This window comes from Dermacentor albipictus, chromosome 6, assembly GCF_038994185.2.
Source record: "Dermacentor albipictus isolate Rhodes 1998 colony chromosome 6, USDA_Dalb.pri_finalv2, whole genome shotgun sequence".
Classification (NCBI taxonomy): Eukaryota; Metazoa; Arthropoda; class Arachnida; order Ixodida; family Ixodidae; genus Dermacentor; species Dermacentor albipictus.
In genome coordinates, this window is record NC_091826.1 from 112,894,264 (window position 1) to 112,921,864 (window position 27,601).

Sequence of the window (27,601 nt, forward strand, 5' to 3'; positions counted from 1 at the left end):
CTTTGCACAGCCAAACATAAGTCTTATTTAAGCGTGTTGTCAAAAAGCTATTATCTTCGAAAACATGCAAGATAAACTTCAACAGAAGTCTTTCGTGTGTATGTGGGGTGTGCGCTTGTGTACACGTGTGTTTGCTGTCTGGGATACAGTAACAGCCGTTCATGTTCAAAGTACAGGCCCACAGTGGTTCCATGCCATTGACGCTGGTTACTGTGGAGCTGTCCGTCGTAGTGATGCCTGTCTCGGAAGCTCAGTAGTCCGGGCCGTCTACTGCAGAGCATGGCGTTCCAACTTCGATTCCAGTGGCTGCCTTCCAAAAACGGTGGGATGCAAATGCACTCGCGTATATGCGTTCGATGTGCGTTTGGTACTTCAGGTGGCCAAAGAGTATAAAGCCCTCGACTATTGCGCTTGTTATAGTCCTTGTCTTTCATTCATACCTTAAAATCAGTCAATCAACCAGTTAATTACGTGAGACAGATGTTATTCGCTTGTCACAGGCATTTCTGCAGGTAACCTTTTGCGATTTTTGTTGCTCGAAGGCAAGCGACCAAGCTGAATAATAATAAAGTAACCGCTAATAATCTGAAACATAAAGAAGTGCGTTTTGGAGATTATGTGCACGAGGAATTTCCCGTCTTTCGCAGAGGCCCCTGATCGCCCAGATGCCACTAGCTCAAGCACCTGGCCCGTCTGCGGAACTTCTTGCAGCCGAAAGCATAGCGAAACTCCATTGTGCTCAAAGCGGGAAGCAAACAGCGCAGCTTGCGTCCCACGCCCGAGCCCAAGGTTCCTGCTCCGCATGAAAGTAGGCAGAAGCGCTTGAAGAAAGTCTGCAGCGCCAACAACCAGCGTTGCGAGCCAGGCGTGCCTCGGGTGCTTTTGGGCAGGTAGTACCCCCGGAGAGCGCCCAAGGTCACGTGAAACGCGCGGCTCCACACGTACAACTCGAAGGCGTCGTTCTCGACGTGCTCGTTCTCGACGCTCTTCATTGACGCTACGACGATGTCCTCGGTGCAATTTGCGAGTCTATTGACGCTCTTTCGATACCACTCCGTCCAGGGCGTTTGGAGGGAGAACTGCGATAATGCGGCTATGCGAGACAGTTCGGTCGCCAGCAGCGTTCCCGTCGTACTCATCTCGAACTCGACGGGGACACTCTCGGGGTAGGCCATGGGCAGCCGGCGCATGGCCGCCGGAACGACCACGGCACGTCGAAGAGGCTGGTACGTCACGTGGCCCCTGAGAAGCAGCGCGCTCTCGACGGCGTAGTGCGCCGTTACTGGCTCTCGCAGTCGTCTCGAGGCCTCGTGCTCTCTCGCTGCGAGATACAGCGCGGGAAAGTTCTGCCACACCTGTTGATCGATGCCGTCGAACAAGCCACCTGGAATGCCAGACACCGGTTCCAATGTGGTATTGTACAAGAAGAGATCCGCCGTGGACACCTCCGGAAAAGAGAGCGCTGTGGTTGCCTGGTGCTCGACGCCGCCGATGGAGACGCTCGACGCGGCCTGTGTTTTAGAGGCGAGGTGGAGTACCCGCTCAAAGATGTCGGCGGTACGCGCATCGGCTGAAGCGGCGCTGTAGCTAAGGTTGCTGTACAGGTGGGACCACACGGGCGGCAGCACGTCCCGGCTGGCCGACAGACACGCCACCGGTGCGTTGGCGGTTCTCTTCGGAGCGAGTTCGTTCCTCTTGTAAATGAAGCGGCCGATCTCCGTCGCCACATGGGAGTACACGTAGACCGCGGCGTATTGAGCCCGAGCAGCGAACGAGCGCGCCGTGGAGTTCAGGCATTCTAGGCAATCAGCAAGCAGCAGGCTATGCTGTGTCATCGGTGGCTTTGTAGCTGCGGCGGCGTTGAGAACATTAAGCCAGACTGAGCTATCGACTCCGACGATGGAGTCCAAGGCCGAAACTTGGAGCTGCTCTAAAGCTTGTGTGGCGCGCCATCGCTTTCCAGGCTGCATCAGGAGGAACTCGAACTCTTCGAAAGCGCCGACCATATCCTCGAGGTTCAGCCACGTAGAATTTTCCAGAAAGTGCAGCTTGATCGTATCAAACAGCGGTCGCAGGTAACCGACGAGCATCCTAGTCTGGTTTCTTTCGCCCAGCTTATCGGCCAGACTCCTTCCCCGGGTTAGGTAGAGACCAACGTTACCACGATGCCGCACCAGACTGACTCCGAATGCTGTGGAAATTCCCCTGGTAAGCGAAAGCACGACCACTCGAGTCAGAAGTTCTGCCACGTCTCGTAAGTGCAAGATCGACGAATCGTTGGCGAACAGCTCGAGGGGAAACTTGATCTTCTCTTCTCGGGAACCATGGCTTCCAGTTCTCGCAAGGAACGCGTGGCAAGAAGCATAGAAGCGTACGAAATCTGCAGCGCCGTAGTAGCGCTCCCGTCCAGCTCCGATACTCAGGAGGGTCCAGTTGAGGGCTAGGGCCAGGTCTCTTACTGCAGCGTCTACGAAGCTGAGTCCGCCTTCTTCCGCGTCCCACTTGCGGCAGACGTGCCCGTAGAAATCTTCGCAGGGCTCGATGTCGGAGTCGACGAGTGAGCAGAGATAGCGGATCGCCAGCTGACAGTCGAAGTCGACGCACGGTTCGGCCATGTCCTGCGCCCGCCACCAGAACATTAGGAGCGCCAGCGCTACCGAAGCTGTAAGAGCTCCAACGGCGATGCACAGCAAGCAGATGGTTCCTGCGTGTCGCCCACTTTGTCGGTCACGCGCCGAACGCTGGAACTCGTGTGATGTAGCACTGCTGTCTGCATGGAAGAGAGAGAAAAAAGTGCGGTAAATAAAAAATACGACAGCTTGACCTTTCTAGAGAGGGACGAGCTACGGGGGTTTAGTCGCACCATCGGAACCTGACCTTCGAACTTCCAGGGAGAAAATTTGCACCCCATTCATTATTGGTCCATGTCTAAGAGAACAGAGTTTGACGTTTATTCTTCGTAGCACAATAAATCAGTGCTCATGTTTTCGTCGCTGCTGTCATATCATCGTGGTGGTCGCCTTGCTGCTAACGTCACATGTACAAATAATCGCCTTTCACAAACATGTTGCTCCGCGTGTCAACGCTTTGCGAAACCCCCGGACAGTTTTGGATAGACGGCAAAGTTAAAAATTCTTCGAGTACGATTATTTACCAAAGGGCCAGGGGTTCGCACAATTTCTTCATTTCCATTTCTGCTTTGTGTACTTATCGAAGCTTGTTTAGCTGACTCATGTTTCTTGTCCTGTTTCAGTCCTTCCAACTCCCCCATATGTTGGCAGGTGGTGAGAGCATCATAAGCGCGGAATGAGCGCTTCTGCTCGTTTTTTGGTTGCACTTGGCGTTTGTTTTGCCATACACCTCCGTATGCCGCCGTTTTGATACTAAATTGAGTGTGATGGCGACCTCGTCTAAGAGAACAGGCGTTAACAAATAAAACGGGCCTACTTAAGGAATAAGGCCATCAGCTTAATTATGCGGTTGTACAATTTCCATCTGCAAGCTGGCGTGCCATCTACCGCATATCGCCACGCTGTCAAGCATTGGTGGTGAGGTAATTCGCACTCTCAGAATCGGAGGGGATGGGGCGCCAACAAACCCACCCCGCGTGCGTTTAGTGAGGGTTCGACTTCTGACCGGCGATAAGGTCCACGCCTGATCGACCGTGAACCAGAGGCATGAGACGGAAGGCGACGTAAAACACACACATTCAATTTAATAAGATAAAACCATGCCCGAGACATAATGGAAAAAAAAACATGCAAACTTCCAGTAGTGGGTCCTAGCTCGCGGAAGGCGTGCGGGTCACACAGCACACGCCCTGACGCCACTCGCGCGACACTGAGCCCACCACGTGGGAACCATTTAAACTCGCGAAATAACAAAAAATCCGCGACACAAATGAAAAATATACGCGACAATAAATACGGCTAACACTACACTAACAGAACATACAAAAATTAACACGCGATGGATAAACAAATGAAAGATTAAACGCGATTAGAAAAGAGAGTCCGGCGGAAAGTTCTGAGAGCGGCCTGGAACACGAGGCTTATCTGGGGCGTGCCTGCCGAGGTCCCGGTCTGAAGAGCGTCGGGCTGCTGCAACCTCGCTGCCGAAGATCCTGACGGACTTGCACCGTCTGTCGCTCGACCGGCGAAGGCTTCGGCCTGGAGATCTCAGCCTGCCGACCACATCTTCAGCTGTCCCCCGATGCCCGACCAACCTCCTCCGTCTTCCAAACTGCTCTGCCGGCTCGCCGAGCCGCCTCGTCCCTCCGCCGCGCTCAGGCGACACACGTGACCAAACAGGTCGTGCGAGCTCGGGACAATGGGAAGCTCTCTTCCCCATCACTGTGCAAGCGGCGTTGCTGTTGCTGCGGCAATGGCGGCCATCTTGAGAGGGGCACGGGCATGCACTCTGTGACACACGCTCACTCATTAAAACTCTGTTTTGTGGAAAAAAATTTTTTCATGTACGTGCGTGACAGAGAAACTTCAGATGAAGGTGTGCCGTTTATTCTCGTATTAGCTAAACATACAATTTTGGGGGGGAAATGACATGCCGAATTGAGAGAGCCAGAACTCACAAGCTGCCTGCAACGCAGATCTCAACTTTAGATAAAAGCAAGAGACTTCCCCACCACTATATGCTGTTTAGGAATTTCAATGATTTTCTTCAAATATATTCATTAGCTGTATTCAATGTTTTAGCTGCTGTTTAAAAAAAAATTCAGCTCAAAGGGCACAGAACGCCCATTCAACGGAGGAGCATGAGAAACGAATGCTTTCTGTTATCAGCTGTCAGTTTTATATAGCATCTCTTGCTGATAACCATTAGGAACAATCGTCACGTTTATCGTTCACTCTTGTTCGACTCTCTAATACATAACAAGTATTGTTATTCCTTATATTTTGACAAAAAGGAAATATCCGACCGTTTCAAATAGTGAACTCTAGAACCTAGAAGGAATCAAATACCATGGACTGTTCGATACATACATGCGCAAGAACAAAAACGTGCTCGACGCCATTGTACGTTTATACTGATAAATTGATGATGTGATTTTTGTTGATGTGACATCAGGTGAACACTCATTATGCACATGGCGTTAACAATTGAAAGTACTTACATAAAGCAGACATTGTACTAATTCTTGAGTAGCCACTCCGGAGCTGGCTTTCAAGCGTTGTGCCGTGAAGCGGTGGTGCTTTTGCAGGATTCTGCAAAAAAGTCACTCATCGTGTTTTTGCTGCTATCGCCGTAGACAGAAAAAAAAATGAATAAAGACGAGGAAAGCGAGAACTGATCGCGCTTGTTTTACCCTGTTGAGAAGCCACCACCGAAGTTAAAAGAAAAAAAATGTAATATTTGCATAGAACGCAATTTTAATTGCATATGTTCCTTTTTCTTCTTGTGAAACTTCTTCGTCATAGCGATGCGTCATCGCCATGTTTGCACCGTATTCTGGAAAATGTGTAGGGCACAACAAAATCCATTTTCAACGCCCTAGTAGCGTTGTTCAGCGCAATTAGCTAAGAGGCGTACATCGACAAAGATGTTTACTTAGTGATTAATGTCTAGTTCGATTCACATATGTAGGTAATGCGGAAATATGTTCTACGTCAAGGAAAACTTGAACATATTGTCCACCTTTATTTCTCGATGTGGTGGATACACTTGTACAAAGCAAAGCAACTGTTGTTTAGGCAGACCCTACATGGTACAAGAATATTTATAGTAATTGTTTTTTTAATTGCACGACTAATGATGACATGCTCGAACATATCAAAGCGCCAGCTTAAGCTATACACTACGATTCGCATGCCATAATACAGAAATTTAAGATATCAAACTCAGCATATTAGAGGTATTACAGGAATAAGCGGCGCTTTACATTGCCAGCGGTTATCTCCTCGTAGGAAGAGTCTTATTCACTTGTTTATGAAATTAGTGGCCTATTGAATATCTATGTGAAGGCACCCCAATACCACTAAAAGTATTCCACTAAAAGCTGCTCACGTGAAGACGCCGTAACATGGCGACAATTACAAACCAATATATACCCCCATTTAAGCCGACTACACGTAATACATCCTGCACCATACTCATACAAATCTCCCCTTTGTAATGGCTACGCCTCCCCATATCACACCACATGTGCGTGGCCCAACGTGAAGGCAGCCCCGCAAATACCCAACCCCACACTCGAGCAGTGGGAGGCCGTGCTGACTAGTTCGGGCCTTGGTAACCAGCAGCAACTGGTGCGGCGGGCCCGGAAGGCAGCAAGAGCCGCAGAAGCCCTGGACTAAGAGCACTTCCCGCACAAGCAGACAGACACCTCCTTGTCCTCTCTCTTTTTCTTTTTTAAATGTTTTTCTTCCTCCTCTTCCTCCTCGCAGCTCCAACTCAGCCCTCAGTGTTCCTAGGCATATCCATTGTTGTAGAAGATCAACAGACTGCGCAGTCCACTGGACCTCAAGAAAGTGTATGTGATCGCCGGCCATCAGGTGATGTTCTTGAGTTTCACAGAGAATGGCGCACTAAGTCGGGTGCTGCGGTCTGCCGGATCTTGGACGCGATGTAGAGAGTTGGTTGAGCGAAAATTTCTTTTTCTTGCACTCTCTGCAATTCGTTGCGAAGGAAACCTTACTTAGTGAAAGAGTACTTCTTCGGCGCAAGGTCTCTTAAGAACGGTATTGTACAGCGTGCGATATCGGGTGGGTAGGCCGAACTGGGAGGCCGTGAATATTGTAAACCAAGCTCTTCCTTAGTGCATGACCGGTGTAGTGGTGCCCTCGGGTCTTGGGTTACTGCATAGGCGCCCCTTAAGGAACTGATATTGCGCGTCTGTTTTCCAGACATGCCGCCATTTGTCGAGCGGATTCTACGCGACACTTTAGCAAAAAAACAAACTTTATAAAAAAAAAGCTTGAGCAGAAAGTTTAGCACAAAGGCAAACAGAACAGCTAAACATCATCCGTCTTGCTTTCAATACTGCTTGAAATACTAAAACTTGAATTACCGCAAATTGTAATCACTCACGCGAGAACGACCTCACCTTACAGTTTGTCGTATTTTCGAGGCATATCACTGTTTTTCACTGCCATGTAAGTACGGATTACAGCTGTCTCTGCATCGCTACAGGGCACACGAATGTATGCGTGCTTTAGTGGCACGAGCATCGAGTGACACTCTTGTTTCTTGTGCAGCACTTCCGGTTCACCTTCTGGCACTACTGAGAAGGAAATTCAAAATAAATAGGAAGAAAATATAAAAACATTACAGTATAATATTCATGGGTTTCATTATATATATGCTATCAAAGCATGTGTTTATTTACAAGTTGAGTTATTGAAGTGTCTGGTATAGTTATAATTATTTATAAATCACCGAGACGACTGGCACGCAATTCAAAATAACTCACAAAAAATAGAAAAAATAAAATAGTGCAGTACAAACATTCACGGGTTTCTTTAAAGATATGACATCCGAGCATAAATTTAGTTACATTTCAGTTACTGAAGTATCTGGAAAAATTAGAATGAATTAGAAATCTCTGAGATGACCGGGGAGGAAAATCAAAATAAACCAGAAAAAATAGAAAAATATAGTACAGTAGAAAATTTATGGGTTTCATTATAGATATAACGTCAGACCATAAGTTTAGTTACGAGTTGAGTTACTCAAGTGTCTGCAATACTTATAATTAATTTGAATTCGCGGATTACCCTACACCAAACCACGGAATCGCAGATTCTAGAGACCCGCCGCTTGAGCACGACTTTGGCAAAATTCCTGTAAACCGGAAGTGCAAATCGCACGTAATGACGTCGCTGGTGACGCCAAACGCAGGAACGTGGCATGATAATAACCCGCTAGCTAATGGAAAACAGTTGCCTCCGAGTTCGGTTCGTGCGTTGCGTTCGCCCAACCTAAAGACCACCAACGCCGTGGTGCGAGCGCCACTAAGTCAAAGATTAAAAATATCTTTTATTGATTCAGGAGATACTGCAGGCCTTGGAAGGCCCAAGCAGGAAGGGTAAAGTAAACATACAATAAAGAAAACCATGTAGAATCGAAGTACAACAGAATTGCATTGCGACAAGCACGTTAGAACAAAAAAAAAATAAAAGGTTACATTATACAAACAAGGCCAGAAAATCATTTTATCCAACACACCTTCAGCAGTGCAAAAGTACAAGTTATTAATAAACTAATAAAACCAAAGCATCAATAAAACAAACTGGTTCATTAGGCAGCGATTAGGCCACCTGCCATTTTTTTCTGGCACACTGTACGCAAATTGGCACAAAATTGAGCATTTCAACCACGCTATATCACAATATTCGATATTGAAGCCAAGCTTTCATTGGGTGTCCTCCCAATTTTGGAGTGCTGGCTGCTGCTGTGTTGCGGATTACACCACAACTTAGGCCACTGGCTAACTGTCGGGTGCTGGTGGCTGGCGGTTCGGTGCTTGAGCGATTGTCATTCCGGGTTCATGTATATCCGATCAGTATACAATGGAATTCCAAGCGAGGCGGCTGGTGGCGGATGTCATATACGCAAGCGCCGATGTGGTGTCCAACACAAACACACCTTCGTCACCAAGTTGTTACCGTCACTCATTCGTCGTCTAGATACCGTGCGGACAAGATTCCGGATATAGTACCTCGTCGTAACACCGGCGCCATTGTCACCAAATTGGGCAAATGTGTGCGTGCCACTCTAGAATAATAATAAAGAAAAGAAATCCCTTAAATTTATCCATTGCTAAGCGGAATCTGAACCACTGCACAAGGGGTTCCTCAAGGCCAAGAACCCGGCACTTCAGCAGGCTCCGGGTCGAATACACCGTCCACGTACAGCTTTTCAATGAGCCGCTTTCACGCCAACGCTTTAGCTAGTTGGGACATGATTGGAGTGGGTACGTGCCGCTCTTCAGCGAACCTCCCGCCTGCTTGAGTCACTGAGTTTGTGGCACTGGGTGACACAGCGAGTGCGGGACTAATTCATGAGCGTAGCATTCACAGCTGCTCAGACTTTGTGAGTTTTAGTGCGAAAACATTATAAGTGTACTGCAACCACTCGGTAGGTATGTTCCGATTTAAGAATCCGGGCAGTCTAACGCGGCGCCTGAAAGCGTGAGCTGTAAGGACAAAATTCCAGAAACTGGCATGCTACTCCCTCGCCAGGCGTTCCGAATGGCGACTTGGTGCGAGAGAAGCGTGCGTGACATCGCGCCCTAATGTTAAGGTCCTGGGGTTGCTGCGCTGTACCACCTAGTTCGATCCCACCATCGGTCACGCATTGCTTAGCAGTGTTGTAGTAAGCAAACTTTATCCGCTTTCTAAGCATGTTACAGGAACGTCGATGTACGTTGAGCGCACGCGAGCGCGTCACAGTGAGCAAAAAATCGCACAATGGCAAGAGATGCGAAATACGTAAACGCGAGCTTTAACTGATAGCCTACCAGGTCACCCCTGACGCACGTGTGAAGCTGTAAAGCATCACAATAATCATAATCAAATTATTTCATTTAGGAAACTTCGCCGTGCTAAGTTCTGGCACAGTTTTCGGATTGCGACATATTTGTTCCTTTTGAACATGTGCTCACGGTTCCTTCATCTAAAATACATTATGAGCCCCATCCACTGGCCTCACCTGTGCACAAATGACCGCAATTGGCGAGCACGCTAGGGCTGAGTCACTGATTCTGTTCAGTGCGGCGTCGGGTGATGCCGTGGGGCTGCTAGTGCTGCTGTTGGCCGCAACCAGGTTGGTCGTCGGCGTCGGATTGGCCGCTGGTCTCCGGGATTGGTCACTCGTTGCGTCCTCTGTGGTCACGAAGAGAATGCTTTGGAAGTACGCGTTTATTTACAGCGTGTGACATTCTTATTGTCAGTAATCTATGATGTACATGCTAGAGTGCCCGAGGTTTTTTCGGAGCTGCTTCAGTTTCTCGGCGAAGAAAAACAACTTAGAAAAAAGCCAGTTCACGCTATATTGAAATTGTAGATGACAGTTTTGATAGCCTTTCCCAGGTACTGATTTCGCACATGTTTTAACACTTATAGAACAAAATCTGGGAAATACAGAGCATTCCAGCTGGTGTCCTCACAGTTCGTCTCGGCCTGCATGCCATGAGGTTTATCGGTAGTCTCAATCACTACAATCGCTTTGAACGATAAAATACACAGATTTCCGTGTATATGCTTGGAGCTGAAAGGTATTGTTGGTATATTAGGAGAGTACACAGAAACACGCCAAGAATACGTAATAACGGCTTTTATTATATGAAAGCGCATATACTTAGTGGCAGTGCGCAAAAACGCAGCAGCCACAGCCCGGAGTCTCCTGGAAAGATGACGGTACTATCATGATACTTTATTTGTTCATGAATCAGACAAAGCGTTGGCGTGCTCTGGCATGTGGTGTCCTTCCTACGAATTACGTACTTTCGGCGATCTCCGTTTTCTGGGCCTAAGCTTTTCTTCAATGAGCATCATGAGTGCTGTAGGTGCGGCCCGTGTTCCATGATATGCCTTCTGCCATATTCACAAGCGCACTCTCGCTACGGTATTCATAAATGTATATTGAAGCCCATGCTTGCCTTAATATAAATGACGCCTATCGTGAACTGGCCGATGGAAACGCAATGAAGCTAACCTGGCACCTTCACGCGAGGCGTCATTTAGACGAAGTCAAGTATTGGTTTCAAGTTAAGATACATTTCTGAATACGGCGCTAAAACGTTTGAGCGTGGTGTTGCAGCAGAAGCACTGAAAAGCGCCCTCAATTGGTCATGCAACACCACCTTGTGGAAATGATCTTCAGGCTAAACTACAACGTTTATCTTCATTGCAAAGTTCGCACCAGGTTCTGGTGGGTATCGCTGATAAACTTCAAATGGAGCTACACACACATGATGGCTAAGTCTTCTCATCTTTAAGCATGCCGAAGGCCACCGCCGTAAAATTCTAAGTAAAATCTATACAAATATAACTGTAATTTATTCTACAGTCTCTAGGTCTAGAAGGTATGCCGTTTATGTGCACACAATCAGACACAGCGTAGGTAATACTTCGCTTATACAGCGTAATAATTATGTGGAATTTACGCTATTGTAGGGTAATATGGAGTACTGCAATTCAATGTAATATGGGCAGAATATTTATTTTTCAAAAAAGAGCTATATGTTGCACTGGAAACATAGGCTGCCATGATCATATAGCTGTATTCTGAACATGGGTTCATAAATGGACACTAACGGCGAATACTAAGTCGACGTGTACTGTTTAAATACCATTCCAGAAACTTCGCAACGCTTGTTTTGCGCCAAGAAAAGACTTAGTTTACGAGAAAATTGCCTCAGACGGGTCTGAATGCCTTTCTTGAAATTCAAATCTATCGCCGCACAACCGGGGGGGAGGGGGGAGAAGTGACGTTGCACAAGCCGCCAACACCCTTTGCTGCCGCCGTTGAGTAAAGCCCCGTGCGACAGACGGCGCTGCCGAGCCTAGAAAAAGCAGTGCATTCACCGCTGCAGCTGCTTTTTGGTGAAGTGGCGTAGACCGTTCGGGCATCCCGCGAAATAACATGGAAGTTCAATCCTATGCTACTTGTATTTTGTGCGAGTTTCACGAGCCAGAAAAAAACAGCCAAGCACTATGCGATAACGAAACAAGTGAAACGCGAAAGCGTGGACGGCGTGGAGTCGAGCGAAAATAAAACATTTCGACCGCCCACGTCGTTGTAAAGGGTAACTTCAATGAGCTCTTTTTTCTAAAACATTATATAGAAATTAACAAGTAGCATTCTATTTCGTCTTATAATACAATACAAGGATGTTGCTTTGCAACCAATGATTGAGTACTAGTGACAGAATTGAACTGAGGCGTGTTTTCGTCATCGGGCAAGTGCTTCAATGTCCCGGGAGAGTCTCTAACCACATCTTGCATTTATCTCAATTACTCAATAATTAAGGCTCTGTTCGCGATGCTATTGATGCTTTAGATATTCACGAGCACTAATCTGTGAATTCAGCTTAACTTAATATTTGCCTTGAGTGTCCCTTGAAAAGTTCATCAACTATATCATGTAAGACTCGCTACTTATGTAGGGCAGAAATAGTTAAAAACAAAATTAGTTTCTTTGAAACATACCCCTCTCGTAGCCGTCAATATGATCTCAGACGCAAATATTTTGGTCAATCGTCGCTGCCGAACAAATTACGGTACTAAACAATTTCGGTATTTATTCACAAGTTTTCTAAACCATTCAAGCACGCTGGATATTAGGAAACACTCAAATCACCTATTGATTTCAAAAAGGTAATAGAAATGTATCTGATGTTATGTTCAACGATGTCACATCCTCAATAAAATACATCCTATGGCATACCCTTCTCGTTGCCCATGGTGCTCAGCTAAAGCCACCCCATACCATATCACGTAGGCATGTTAGGCAATCACTGCAGTACATCCCATACAACACCGTACAGCGGAGCGATGGGAGGAGCTGCTGGCCAGCGATAGCCTGGGAGATCAGCTGAGTCTGGCGTGGCAGCCGTAAGCGGAGTCCCGTACTGAGGGCCCCACCCATCGCAAACCAAGAACCTCCGACCAATCGGAGTCTTCCCGCAGCAATTTCACTGAAAATAAATAAGTTTTCACCACCACCACCACCCGAATCAAAGGACCAGCGTAGAAGGCATCTGGAACGGACTAGCACGTGCCGTGCTTGCGCCGCGAGCACGCGCCGCCCATATTTCTTTTTGTCATCTTTTTACATTGCTGACCGAGAGCGTTGACCTTTAGCGTCCGCTCGTAGCGGCGTCGATGAGCCGCCACAGACCCCCTCCCTCCACCCCCCCCCCCCGCCCAGACGGAATGGCGAAATGTACTCGTCGACGAAGTGGTTCAAGGTTGGCCGATGTGAGGCGGTGTCATGAGACAACCTTTTCGTGACTATTTAATAGGATGGTGGCGGACTTCGGCGTCTTCTTGAGGACACATTACGGCTCATCGTAGGAGGGTGTAAGAGGCGCCTTTACAGCTTCTCGTCGGAGAAAAAACATCGGTCGGTGACGCAAGATCAGGTTGCACGAAGATGCTGTAGTCCGAAGATCGAGGTGGGGCGGGGAGCATGCGCTGAATGCAGTCCTGCTGGCATTGAAGGTACTGCATCCGTAGGGGCGAGGGGTCCAAAAAAATCAAGTCTCCAGGGAGCGTCAGGGGTGCACCAATGACGAGTTCGGCCGGAGAACAGCCAAGGTAACGACGAAGGACAGCGCGTAAGACCGAGAAGCGCCATTGGAAAGTGGTCGACCTAGTGCTCCCGATCCCGGCGTGCAGTGAGCGTAGCTTCGAGCTGGTGGTGGAGCCGCTCAACCATGCCGTTGGTACAGGAATGTTATGCAGTGGTACGGCAGCGTTCAGCGCCAAGCAGGGGGCTGAGGGAAGTGAAGAGGGTGCAGTCAAATTGCTGGCCGTCACCACTGGTCACGATGATGGGGCAGCCGAAGAGGGAAGCCTTTGGTGAAACGAAGGCTTTGGAGATCATTTCCGCAGCCATGCCCGGAATGGGCACGGCTCCGGGCCAACGGGTGAAGCTGTCAGTCATTGTTAACATGCACCGAGAGTCGTGAAAGGGAGGAAATGGTCCAGACAAATCAAGACTGGTGTGGTAAAAGCGACTGTCAGGTGGCGAGAAAGACTGCGTGTGGGTCTTCGTGTGGCGGTCACTTTGGCAGTCTGGCACGTGAGGCACGAACTGGCCCACTGGCGAACATCGGTGTTAATGATTGGCCAGATGTAGCGCTGTGTAACGAGGCGCTGCATGGCTCGCACGTTGGGATGGCAGATGTCGTAATGAAGATGCGGAATGATAATGCAAGGAGTAGCCGCCGAAATGTCACACCAGATGAGCGAGACAAAAACGGGTGAGGAACGAGTTGTAGAGGTGGCGAACGGGCATGGTAACGCCACGCTTGCAGCTGAGGGTGTTCCATCTGCGCCCGAGCTAGACTTTCCCAGTCCACAGTTGTACAAGTAGAGAAAGGTTATGCGGGAAAGTGCATCAACTGCCTCAATTTCTCTGCCTTTGATTTGCCAGATACCCGTAGTTAACTCCCATATATAGACAAGTTGAAGAAGCTCACGTGCGACGTGCTTGGAAGAGTTTGTGCGCAAGACATACACCAGAGGGCTATGATCCTTTAGAACATAAAATGGCTGGCCCTACAAGATCTGCGAAAAGGGATGGATGGGGGAGTAGACAGCGAGCAGCTCACGGCCAAAAACGCTGTAGAGAGTCGCGGCAGATTGGAACTTCCGGGAGTTGAAGCCCAATGGACGCCGCTCGGAGTGGGTTTGCTGCTGGAGAACAGCGCCCATGAAGTAGGCACGTTACTTCTTGATTGGATGAGAAGCACCGATCGGTGGTGGCTTGTCTAGCAGCTATGAAAGCAGCTTTAGGTTCAGGAGACCAGGTAATCGCAGATGAGGAGCCATTGGTCCTGCGAAGGTCACCCAATGAGTACAGAAGCTCAGCACAGTGCGGAATAAAGCGCCAGTAGAAATTCACTAGGCCAAGGAACACACGCAGCTGGCGCAGGGTAGTGGGCTCTGGGAAGTCTTGCACTGCCTGGATATGGGAGGGCAACGGATGAATTCCCAGCGCCGAGATGTGTTGACCCAGGAACTCGAGATCAAAAGACCCAAAGAAGCTGGTGGTTGAAAGCCAGGCCGATTTGTTGAAGAAGTTAAAGAAAGTCCCGGAAATTGCTCATGATTTTGTGGATTGGAACTCGTGACGAGATTGTCGATGTAGGCAACAACAGCCGGGAGTCCACGCATTACCTCGGTAATGAATCTTTGGAACGCTTAAACTGCGCTGCGTGTCGCAAAGGACATGCGCAAATACTCAAACAGGGCGAAGGGCGTAGTGGTTGTCTTCGAGATATCGGCAGACTCAACGCGGATTTGGGGATGGGCCTTGACAAGGTCCACTTTACTATAGATTTTGCAATCCTTCCAAGTGGCCTGTAAAATATTTAATGTGTCGAAGGGGATAGGTATCGTAGACCATGTTAGCGTTGAGCGCCCGATAGTCGCCACACAGACCCCAGTCAAGCGGTTCTTTCTTAAGCTGGTGAAGTAGGAAGTCTTGGGAGATGAAGTGGGGAGGCCCAACCGTTGGACAGAGGGCAAATAATACCCAGCTGGAGCATGTGCTCGAAGTTCCGTTTAGCAATGCCCAGACGCTCACGGAAGAGGCGTCGCGGACGAGCTGCAACGGCTAGACCACGTGTGACGATGTTGTGGGTCACGCGGTGGCTGGGTGGCTTATTTAAATTTCAGGGCCTCGACACCCAAGGAAAGTCTCCGAGGAAGCGGGCATACAGGCATGGTGGAATCAGCAAGCACATGCCAGTGGGAGCGAGAGCCAACAGAACTCCAGAGATAGAATGTCGCGTCTTGCTGTTAATCAGGCGACGGCGGCGCATGTTGATTTCGTAGTCGAAATGGCTCAGGAAGTCGGAGCCGGGCATAGGCTGACTGACGTCGGCAATGATGAAGACCCACCGTTCGCTGCAGGCCAAGGTCGAGAGTGAGGGACCGTAGACCATACGGGGCGATGGAGTTATAGTTGGCCGCGCGCAACGTAGGACTAGGGGACTTAGAACCGTGGTTACGCTTGGAGGGTGGTAGTACGCTTACCTCGGCGCCCGTGTCTACAAGGAAGCGCATGCTGCAAATGCAATCCATGACGATGAAAAGGCGCCCGGTTTGTAAGACCAGGTCACAGCCCGCGGTCAGTGATCTCGTAGTGCATTTCTCGACCACTGGCATGAGGACTTGCACAAGCGGGCGCGGTAAACAGCAAACAGGCGAGCCTCTGGGACTGTTTGATAGGAGACTGCTCGGGGTAGAGGGACGGCGGCTGGGGCGTGAGGAGGAGTCACGATGGTCATGGGAGGACGTCCGGAGGGCATCGACGGGAACGGCCAGCTGGTCGATCCGAGACCCTAAGCGGGACATGACTGAGGTCTCGGGTGCAGAGGAGAGGGCGGCGACGTAACCAGAAGGCGCGTCGCGGACCCGATCAGTGAGCAGGGCGAGGTGGTGGAGGGCTAAATGTCCTGCAGCTGCCAAGACAAAGCGGATGGATTGTGGCAAACGCTGCAGGAAGTGTACCCTTAACAGCATACGGTTCGAGTCGACGTTGCTTGTGCCTAGAGCTGCCGCATGCCGTTGAGCAACTGGGACGGGCGGCGATCTCCACGCTCCTCGAAGGTGAGCAGCTGCTGGAGGGGCGCGCCCTCAGACGTCGTGGTGCGATCTAGAATACTGTGCTTAAATCGTTGGTACGGGGCATCGCCAAAAGGTGCAGCGATGACTTCAGGCACATCTTGAGCCACCTCAGGAGACAGGTTGCAAAGTGGCGAAACCTAAAAGTCGCAGAGGAAATGTGGTGATGTTGCTTCAACCTGGGTTAATCATACCGTTGGGTCCTTGCGCCAGAAGACGGGCTGGTAGAATTGGAGGGCTGCGACATCTCGCAGGCGTGAAGTAGCTTCAGACGGAAGGTTGAGGATGGTAGGTTGCTGGAGTCGGTAATCTCCTAGCCGGGAGTGACCAATGTCGCAAACCGAGGGGTCGCAACGGAGTGCCAGAACCAGAGGACCGGCGTAGCAGCCTCTGAGAATGGAATAGCACGTGCTGTGCTTACGCAGCGAGTATACGCCGCTCAACTTTATTATCGCCATCTTTTTGCACTGCCACCGAGGGCGCCGACATTTAACGTGCTCGCGAAGCGGCGCCGGTGGGTGCTACAGCCTTTTAGTCATCTGCTGTCAGACGTACTTCGTGAAAGCGTTCCTGCTTCACATACATCCTTCCATATCAGACTTTCACGAACCAAGAAATAATACAGGCAAACACAATAATTAGAAAAGCCTTAAACGCCAGCCTTGGTCTTCCCGAATGTGCTAGCACAGGTTCGAGGGACTAGGTCTGCACAATACTGCTGGCGAGTACACAGTCGCGACGTTATATGCTCAGAAAAAACGACTTTGTTCTTCAACTCACGGTAGGGAAGTATTTGCGAGGTTAGGCTTCACCCTGGGACTCTCCAGCATTGCGGAGAGGAAACTGAATAGATAGACTCCAATGTTTGATCGTACATTGCGGAAGCGTCACTTTCCAAAAACATCCATCCCAAGACCATTCGGGACGACACACAGCAAGGACAAAGACTTCCCAAAAGTTTCGGCATGGGACCGGACGTGTATTACATGGATGCTAGTTGAACCAGCTCCGACACCTTCGCTGTAGTCTGTGCCTCTCATGACAACATAATATCGGCATCCTTCAAGACCTCCTCGGCATGCGTGGCAGAGGCTGCAGCCATGGCCTTGGCTATTCAGGACGCCGAACGCCACACCAACTCGACTGTCGTATTATCTGACTCGCAAGCGGCTTGCCACCTGTTTCTAAATAGCACGGCACCCCAATCAATAATCAAAAGTTTAGGCAATCAACTAGAAGGGCACCACACTATCATATGGTATCCGGCACACTACGCACTAGCAGGGAACGCGAAGGCACACCGTATTTCTCGAGAAATGAACGACCGAGCAACAGCACTGCCCAACGACGACCTTCCACCGAACCCTCGTGATAACCTCTTACAGCAGATACGAGCGGAGACGTTTCGGACATCCTCAGTCGAATTTAAACCGCCAACAGTAGAAGGACTGGCGTCGTATTCAGACGAATACATACCCCAACATGCGGGACCTACACAGAATACACCCCACGAGGTTCATAGTGTCCATGATGCACAGGCGCAGCCACACTAAAACGCATTACATAAGAGTGCCCCAATGGGTTTCCGCACATAGACATAATACACAAACATTCACTAACGAGCAATAGGCAGTAGGAGGCATGGTTTGCGAATGAGGGGCGGGAGAGCCAATTGGCTCTTCTGCACCCAGCCCTGCGAGGCGCTTTCCAGTGGGGCCCTGGAAAGGGGCCCCAACCATCGCGCCTTATTTTCTTTATTTTCAATGAAGTTTTTACTCAGTCACTCACTCCTCGTAAGCATGCAAATACTGCGAAGTGTTGAGTGTAGCCTCTAAAGGTGGCGCCCACACAAACACACACACACACACACACACACACACACACACACACACACACACACACACGCACACACACGCACACACACAAACAGAGGGGGACAGACAGACAGACAGACAGACAGACAGACAGACAGACAGACAGACAGACAGACAGACAGACAGACAGACAGACAGACAGACAGACAGACAGACAGACAGACAGACAGACAGACAGACAGACATGTGTCGTTAATAGGGACATCCCGCAATATGCGCGAAATTTTAGGTTACCGGCCTCTGGCCATGCAATTCTGCCCCGTTAATATTTAAACTCACCATCCGGACTATGGACGGCTATTTCGGAGAAAAAACAGGTAACTACAGCCATTTTTCTCTTGTGTCGAGCATATTCTGGGACTGGCGCGACGACCAGTGATAAGGCTAGAACATTCGATGGTAAATGTTTAAAAACCAGCAGGTTTCGACGAGCATCAAATTGTCGATGACAGACGATCGCACTCGCCGAAACTGCGACCACGTGACAATATTCGCTTCGCATAATAGGCAAGGCTGGACGCTTCTCTGGTCAGTTCGGAGGAGACGATGACTGGTGTTAAGCGCAAATGGACAGAGCTTTCCACTAAGCTAAAGAAGGAAATATGCAAATTTAAAAGTTAGACGTTTTCAGCATGTGTTCAATAGGTGAAAGACTGGAGTAGAAATAAACTTTGGTATTGATCTGGCGATGTCGAAGGCGGCACGCAATTTTTAATGAATCCGAGAAGTAGATGGGCGGGCCGTCACTAAGCGCGAATTCCTGCCGGCAGGGACGCCGGAAGTTTGAGCAAGTGGAGGAGGCGCTCAACATGTTGTTCGCGGAACTGTGTTTCAGAGGCACTGCTGTGAGCGACGAGATTCTGCAACAAAAAGCGAAGGAGTTCGCTGCAACGATGGGTAAGTCAGTTCTCAATTTATATTTTTACACATCTAAATTAAAGGAGCTGCTCTCTCTTAAGTGGCTTGATTATATTATCTGCAACTTTACGTATTTATCCAGGCATTCATTCACAGGAACTACTCGAGGGGATGGCTCAGCAGATTTGAGACCAGACATTAAATTTGAAGGCACCGTATTCATGGAGAGAGTAGAAGCGTGAATACAGCCGCCGTTGCAAGTGCTTGGGAACAGGTCGCGCAATTTTTTGTTCAGTATTCTCCTGTTCATATTTACGACTTCAATGAGAATGACTTAGTCTACGCATTCGGCCCACCATCAGCCCTGGCTTCTTTTTCTTATTGGGGTAAAGGCTTGCCGTTAAGGCATTATTCTTGGAGCGCATATGTGTATTATATGTGTGCTGTGAGGCCTGTGTTGTGTATGAATTGAAGCAGCGTTTTGTGGAATCTGTTGTCATGTATCCAGCGGTCATAGCTGGTAAGCTCCATTTGCTCCTGGCTTCTGAACCTGTGGCTGGAAACAAGCACAGTAAAGAGAGAATCACGGTGGGATTCTCGTGCAACGCGAGCGGCACTCACAAGTGGAAGTGGAAGCCAGTTTTTGTTGCGAAGGTGGAGCAAATCATGGTGTTTCTGAAAGACATTTGACCCGAACACGTGCTGCGCCTACAATTGCAACAAGAAAGCATGGATGACTCAAACTCAAACACAAAGCTTCCTGGCAACATTGAATTCAACATTCACCTTGAATTCAACCGCTTCTTGAAGACTAAAGTAAGGGCTGTTTTGATGGTTCATAATGCATGCTCAGGCAAATCTGAAAACCTCATCCTGAAGTTCTTTCCGCCCAACATGACTGCCAAAATACAGCCCTTGGACGCAGGAATTATTCGCTCGAATAAGAAACACTACAGAACTGAACTTGCACGGCCCTACATAGCTTGCGTGGAAGACAATGAACCACTGTTGAACAATTGACTTGAGCTGGTGCCTTCAAAAGTTGAGGAAGGCATGGAGCGCGGTGAGGCCCGAAGCAATTACGAACTATTGGCGGCACGCAAGTGTTCTTGTCAACATCTCTGCAGTTGAAGAGGATGATCTTCCACTATGCTATGCAGAGGAGGAAGCGGATGACTTTCCTTTCGCGGCGCTTCGTGAAGCGCTTGGACAGCTCGGTGAAAAAAACCCGGAAGAAGAAGTATTGACGTTCTTGGAAAAAGCGGAAGAGACGAATGCCTAGGGAGCCTGTGAGCGACTAGCGGCCTCTGGGGCTTGTCGGTAGATCCACTCATCAGCAACATCAATTCGGAGAACGCTCTGCGCCGACACAAGCCGCTGATGAAGAAGAGAGACGAACCGTTGCTCGACGTGAAGCTCGCAATGACTTGGAAACGGCACTCGCATATCTTGAACAGGAGGTACACGGAGACCGCGTACTTCAAGTTGCATACGTGTAGTGCTTTCTGGGCGCTACAGTAGGGTTGAAGGAATCAGTGCACACCCACATCTCGTTTTTTGGCTGAATAAACCGTGTTATATTTTGGAACGTTTATACCTTCAAATTTTGTGTTTATAACTTATTCGCTATTATGGACGACTCACATTATGCATGATTTGTCTGAGCAACGGAGGCGTCCATATTAACGACATATAACTGCATATATGTTGTCAGCATTATGCATACACTTCATCTTGACGTTTGCACATACTCAGCATCACTGTTTCAGGCCTGTGTCACGGGGCTCACACACGAGAGAATAAGGGAGAGTCTGACGGCCTAAACGTTCTCATAAGTGGTGGAGAGAGCTGTCCAGTTCTTCAATCCACTCGGCCCCGGTACCTCTCCAGCTTCAATTACGCTGTATCCCTCGAGATCCACTCGGGACACTGCCAATACGAACTACACCCGACCAGGTCGCAAGACCATCACACCAACACCGCGACATCCACCTTGACTTCTTAGGTGGGAAACGCTTCTTGGACGGTCCCCAATCCTCCCAAGGACCCACCGGTGTTTGCTGGACTTTGCCTTGACGACGTGGAAGACTGGTTGGAGCAGTACGAGCACGTGAGTGCCTTTAACCAGTGGGACGAATCTGCAAGACTAACGCACGTCGCATTCCATCTAACCGGCATCGCAAAAATTTGGTTTTTGAACCATGAGCTCCATTTGCTCAACTGGATCACGTTTAAACATCACCTGCGCCAGATTTTCGTGAAATCTTCTATCCGCACCGATATCGTCAAGAAGAAGCTTGCTGGGCATTTTCAACCCAGGGGAGAGTCATACACTTCATGCATAGAGCATGTCCTCGCACTCTGTCGCCACGTGAACGCTTCAATACCGGAGAGTGACCGTATACGCCACCTGCTCAAGGGCTCAAGGGTTCACCTGCTCAATAGAACACATTATTTATCATTGTTTATCCTTCGGCTCTAGACTGCGTACTAGCCTTGGTCTCTTAGACTACAGAATATTAACATAGGGGAAGATCTTGACGTCTTTGCGAAAGAACTCTAGCATGCACAAGGCCAGGAAAACGCCCTACAATTCGTTTCTTGAAGACAAATGGGCTATACCAACAGAATTGAACTGTGAAGGCAACTGCGACCATAGATCTATTTTTCAGGAGAGTAAGAAAGGTATTACAGCCAGCTCCATTCTAGCGTTTCTTTCTTGTCTGAGCCGACGTGGTTCGCTGTCCTGCTGCAATTGGTCGTCATCGCGTGACGAAGACGCTTTAGCTAGTTCTTCGAAAGAATTAAGCGGTGTCAGCTTAGAGAAAATTGTGGAGTGAATACTGTTTAATGCTGGGCGATGGCAATAACCACAGAAATTGCCAAGTCACGGCATAAGTGACGTACACTACCAGCCACGGGACGCGTGATTGTGAATCACTCCAGCTGCATCGGTTCGCGCTCGACAAAAGTCGGCGTTGTCGATGCCTTTATCTCATGCTACTGAGAGCGCGAATAGGGTTAATCTCCTCACTATAACATCTCCACATGGAATCCTAAACACAACCGTGCTCACAAGGGCAGTCAACTGAAGTCAACCGCCAATACGTCTAAGGGCCAATCGTCAGCATACTTATAAAATATCGATGACTATCTGAATAGTTCGCACGCATTTGAAATCTACGGTAAAGGTCTGCCTTTAGTATGAAAAGTGCTAGCTACGTTGATTGAAGCACGCAGCGATCACTGTGGTTGTCTAGGATAGCTAATAAGATGCTGAAGTTCTGTGCTTCCGCACGCGCTCTTTGCCCTGTAATGCAGTAATATCCAATGGGCACTGCAATAAAAGAATGCTACGGCTGTTCGAGAAGAAACAATTTGCCATAATGAATCCCCGGTGAGTGTGCTGGAGGGGAGGGACAAGGGGACAGGGGGACAGGGGGACAGGGGGACAGGGGGAACAATATCAAACCAAAAATGCTTTTATTTTCATTGTCTTGCGACTTGCACAGAATGGTATGAATAATACAAAAACTAGTTTTTATTCGAGCGCGAAAATAACGTCTAACAAATTCAGATCACCCATTTTTTCTTTATTAGCCCCGAGAAAGAGGAATGGCGCCCTCTCGCGAGTGACGTCACGGCCAGGACGCCGCTCGCTCCGGCTCGCTCGGCTGCCGCGCGCGCTCGTTCCCTTCGTGTATGCTTGGGGTATAGGTGGCTCGAGCCGTACGTATTGAAGAATAAGTTGGCTTCTTTCAGCTGCCATACATTAACCACAGTTTCTTCTTCAAAAGCGTGTGAGTCGAGAAACTTTGCGGCTTGGATATCGCAAGCTAAGTAGCGTTAGAGGGGTCTACTAGTTTTTGCAATGCACATATGCGCCGTGTCTATCGGTAAATTTTGACTAAAAAAAGAATATCTGCAAATTCAACGCGCGAAGTTGTGTATGATGCTTCGCTAAACACTTAACATTCCTTTAGTATTTAGCTATGAGAGGTATTGCATTTTACGTGGAAGAAAAATTAGGTAATTGGCGTCAACATGTCATCCGATGTAAGAAAGACACTGCCCAGCGAAGCTGTCATCATGATTCCTATTACCCTGGTGTGTTGTTCTATTCAAATATGGCCATTCATTAATGCGTAAAAAAATACTTAGGCCCGCATTTCTTATGAAAATGTTTGCTGCTACTTTCATCCCCCTCTGAAACAGGCCTCCAAAAAACAAATTGCTCATGGCTGCTAACACGACGGCGCGTCATGTAGAGTATTTACATAGTTAATTCACAAACACCATAGTAGCAATCACCTGAGAGAATAGTTTCGTTGTTTAGATCGAGAGCCACTCAATTGAAAGTGATGAAATGTATCATAGTGGCCCTCAGTAGCCTTTATCGACAATATGGCACACCCCTGATCACGTAACGGTAGCAATCGACTGTCCGTATGGCGAGGCACGCTATGTTCGCGAAACCCATAAGTTCACTTCAACTTCGAATTAAAACCATAAAGCATTTCTTTACAGCGCCAACTGGAATGGCTAACGTATTCTCGAGCTACTACTACGCAGCTTAGATTGCCTACAAAAGGAAAATTCAAGCACCTTTTGTCTCACCATGTCTCGATCCAGCGTTATTTAATTATACAAACGGATAACTATTCGCTTCGTCGGTACATAAAAGAGAACCTTGCAGGCTAATTTAAGTTTGCTCCAATCCAATCGCAAACATTCATAAAGAAAGCACCACAAGCCTTGCATATACTTTCACTTGATTTATGACCCTCCACAGGGGGAATTTCGATATCTTCAATATGTCCCATACTACTAGTCATTGACGCTTCGACTGCTTTCTGGCTGCAGCTATGCGGTCCAGCAGGCATACTTCACTAAAAAAATTGGGCCGAGCAGCCTGTGTCAGTTTGCCAAACATATTCGTCATTATATTCCTCAAGCAACAAGCACCAGTAAATTTCTCAAGTGAGTTTGATTTGATTTGATTTTTTAATTTCCATTTACACACACACATGTACAGAGGAGTGGTAAATGGAGGTGGATGAGGGAAAAAAGCCGCACAGACGCGGCTTGAGGTAACCTCACCCTCTTAGGTACAATATGGCTGCATGGGGTAACACATCAAGCGCCATATAAATTACATTTATATAGTGGCCATACAACATTGCAGTTATACAATATATGAAAGCACAGTGGAATATTTCCACGATAACAATGCAAAACACACTGCGTCATTGAAATAAATAAATGATATACACTTGGTAACATAGACAAAAAAAGAGGAACATAACATGCATTATTAATCATTAACAAACGCGCTCTAAAGAGGTGAGTTGAACGTGTAGCACGGAAAAGGGAATATGTATCGGTACATTCCTTTTTGTACTCTGTAAATAGCTGTAAGCCTTCATTAACTTTACTTCAAATTTCCGCCGCTTAAAAAAAAAATAAACACGTGAAGAACCGCCTAATGTTGACAAGCAGTTAAAGAAGCAAGTGAGGCGTGTAGAATCTAAGCTCCAGTATTAGTTAAGTCACCGTGCTACTGCCGAGCGTTTCTGTGAGGAAATGCAAAAATTCGATATTATACCATGAACTGCTCGTCGTGAGCAAACCTGTTTTAGCGGAATAAAATCAACGTAACTGCTGTAGAAGTCATATATAGCCAGCTTTGCGACATACTTGTTGCACCGCGGCAGGTATGGTATCATAACTGGATTCCTATAGGCTATGCTTTTGCGATTGTCGATCCGCCTATGAAAAACCCGCAATGGGCTGGTCTGCGCCGCTTCGGCTGGCACTGTAGCGTTGCCTTCGAGAGCTGCATTGTTGTCTAAGAAATTAGCTCTTTGAATAAATGTTCGCAAAGGAAGACGCCGTAAAAATATATTTGAGACGACCACCATAAGTATACAAGCAGAGAGAACGAGGGCGAACAAACGAAAAAACCGCAGAAAGCGCCCGGAAAACGCCCGAACTGTAGCAGACGACATGCGCGAGTCCGTGCCCTGACGTCACGCGAGCGGCGCTCGCAGCGCCGCTCGCGTTCGTTCTCGGGGCTAATACAACAATCCCAACACTTGTCGAAGCAAACAGCCGGATGGGATCCACATTGTTACGATCGTGTATTATGTTTCTAGAACTACTCGTTGGTGCTAGACCGCAGCCAAGGGCAACTGTCTGATGGAAATCGTCTTATAACAAATGTATGCGCGCCGTCATTGTGGTGCTCTAGATGCTGTGTACCCATTACCAAATACAAAAAAATTAACCCCCGTGAATTTGGTGTCGGCGCAACTTTAACTACCTTGTCTAATTCTATGTCTGTATCATAAGAAGCTAACAAACACTGACACCAAGGACAACATAGGGGAAATTACATGTGCTTAATAAATGAAATAAAGAAACGATAAATTAATGGATATGAAAGTGGATGAACAAACAACTTGCGGCAGGTGGGTAACGATCCCCACTTGCGAACGATGCAACGGTTGTGCCTTTGTTAGCTTCTCATGATATCACTATGTATTTTGAAGCGCACCTCACAACTACGCACACTATAATACAAAGCCACGAAGGAAACAACGTTTTTTCTTTACACTATATCCATGTTCCTTAAGTCTCTTTTACACAACCCTCCGACTGGCCCATGCAAATATATATACAAACATAACTTTGTGAGTCACGGAGGTGTTTATATGCATTTTTGATAATCTCTTTTTCGAGAATGTTTTCTCTTCAGGTAACCGTACTCGTTTGGTACTGCTCAGGTTTTTGGAAAAGGTGTTTCAGGGTTCCAAGTTCCAAGTTTGTATACACGTGCTTTCTAACCGTGACATCCGTCGTATGACCTATGGGAAACATGGCTGCTACGAATGTTGTAATCATTAAGAAAGCTGTTCTGAACTTGTCGAACGGGTCTTTGAAGTTGGATTACTTCATTGACTGATCAGGTGACATTGCCAACGTACGTTTGATGATGGGAAAGTGGATGCATTGAAACCGTACATATCCGTATAACTAGTCGTACCGACACTCCCTACTGATGAAACTCGCTTATGCATCCAAGCGTATCATCATCGTTGTCATTGGCATATCTTTATGTTTACTACAGATTGATGGGCTCTGCAAATTATCTCGAGTGACCGCTGTGTTGCCTCCGCTGGCTCCATCATGTACCTTCAAGGTTCACAATTTTAACACGCCATTTAGCAGGTTTTCCTCCATGCGCGGCTAAGCCCGAGGTCGCGGGATCGAACCCTGGCCACGGCGGCCGTATATTGAAGTGGGCGTTATGCGAAAACACCCGTGTACTTAGATTTAGGTGTACGGTAATGAACCCACGTGGTCCCAATTTCTGGAGTCTCCCACTACGGCGTGCCTCATAATCGGAAAGTGGTTTTGGCAGGTAAAACCCCATAATTAAAAGAACGGTTCCTCCATGATTGAGTGCATTTTGCTTGCCTGGCTACTTATGTGGCAGTCTTGGTGATTACCAGTTATCTTCCCTACGCGCGGCATGGTCTAGCCAACTGCCATTTCTTGATCTTAATATGAACTATCTTATTGGCAATTCGCATTTATAGTCCAAATCACTGTCTTCCTGGTTTTAACGTTTCGCCAACCATAACTTTATTTCCTAGCTCATTGTACGTTTATGCTTCTGAAAGCTGTTCGCGCCGGACACCGCAACTCCTGTAGGGTTATCGTTGGGGAAACTGTCGGGTGCATTATGGGACGATTCTTTGTGCGACTCAAGGCAAGATTAGTGCTATGTTCACCTGTCTCGTTCGCTCGCTCGTACAACATTCACTTTGCTCACCGGAAAATTCAAGAGGCGTGGCACGCTGGTCGTAGGCGATGGGTGGCCCGGTAGAAGGCGAAGCATGATCAGCAGCGGCGGTAACGGCGTCTGCAGCGCTTTGCTCGTCTTCTCGTGGATTAGCACTGTGCGTGTCGGCGTTTGTGCCTTCGCTGTTGCTTCTGGGCGATGAGCAACTTATTGGCTCTTCCACGGAAGCAGGAATGATGGCTGAGACCGGCTTGGAATGAGACAACTCATCGGTACGCTGCTTCAGTTGCCTCTTCCGCTTCCGGTGGCTCCTGCTGCGATGGGGAGTCGCTGTCGAGGCGGTAGGCAGCGGACTTGTCGTAGAACAGGACGACGTTGGTGCGCTTTCGCTGGTGTGTTCTATGTCGGCCATTCTTCCTTGCTTGCTCTCTTGTCCTCTACTTTGGCACATACCCGCTGCGGGGCATTGGCAAACGCGCTGGCGCTTTAAGCGGTGAGGGGAATAGACCTTAGGATAGAGGTATATGTAAAAGTAAAGGAGAAATTGCGCAAAAAAAAATTCACAGGGTCTCTTATGTTATCCCTAAGAAGACTTGGAGACGAAAGCTAGTGCCATTGCATAAAAGACGGACATATGACGTACACATTTCCCTTAATTCGCTTAGTCTACTTCGCTTGGGCATGCGTCTTATATCGATTACTCATCCTCTTAATTCGCTTAGTCATCCCTCTTGATTCGCTTCGTG

At 48.2% G+C, this 27,601-nt stretch overlaps 1 protein-coding gene across 1 annotated transcript; it reads right to left on the reverse strand.

Annotated features, from left to right (window-relative positions):
* LOC135913322 (uncharacterized) lies at nt 1–27,280 on the reverse strand. The gene is made up of 4 exons (XM_065445916.1): nt 26,886–27,280; nt 9,667–9,839; nt 5,132–5,222; nt 1–2,770 (listed from the first exon to the last, which is right to left on the reverse strand). The coding sequence occupies exons 1-4, from the start codon at nt 27,265–27,267 to the stop codon at nt 672–674; spliced, it is 2,745 nt and encodes a 914-aa protein (XP_065301988.1). The 5' UTR covers nt 27,268–27,280; the 3' UTR covers nt 1–671.
* Between the last annotated feature and the right edge of the window lie 321 nt (nt 27,281–27,601).

What these genes read in the sequence shown, in the direction of transcription:
- LOC135913322 (XM_065445916.1), bottom strand. Translation starts at nt 27,267, where the DNA reads ATGGCCGACATAGAACACACCAGCGAAAGCGCACCAACGTCGTCCTGT. An exon ending in TTGCGGTCATTTGTGCACAG is followed by an intron (nt 5,223 to 9,666) that starts GTGAGGCCAGTG and finishes ACTTTTTTGCAG; the next exon opens with AATCCTGCAAAAGCACCACC. An exon ending in TAGTACAATGTCTGCTTTAT is followed by an intron (nt 2,771 to 5,131) that starts GTAAGTACTTTC and finishes TCTTCCATGCAG; the next exon opens with ACAGCAGTGCTACATCACAC.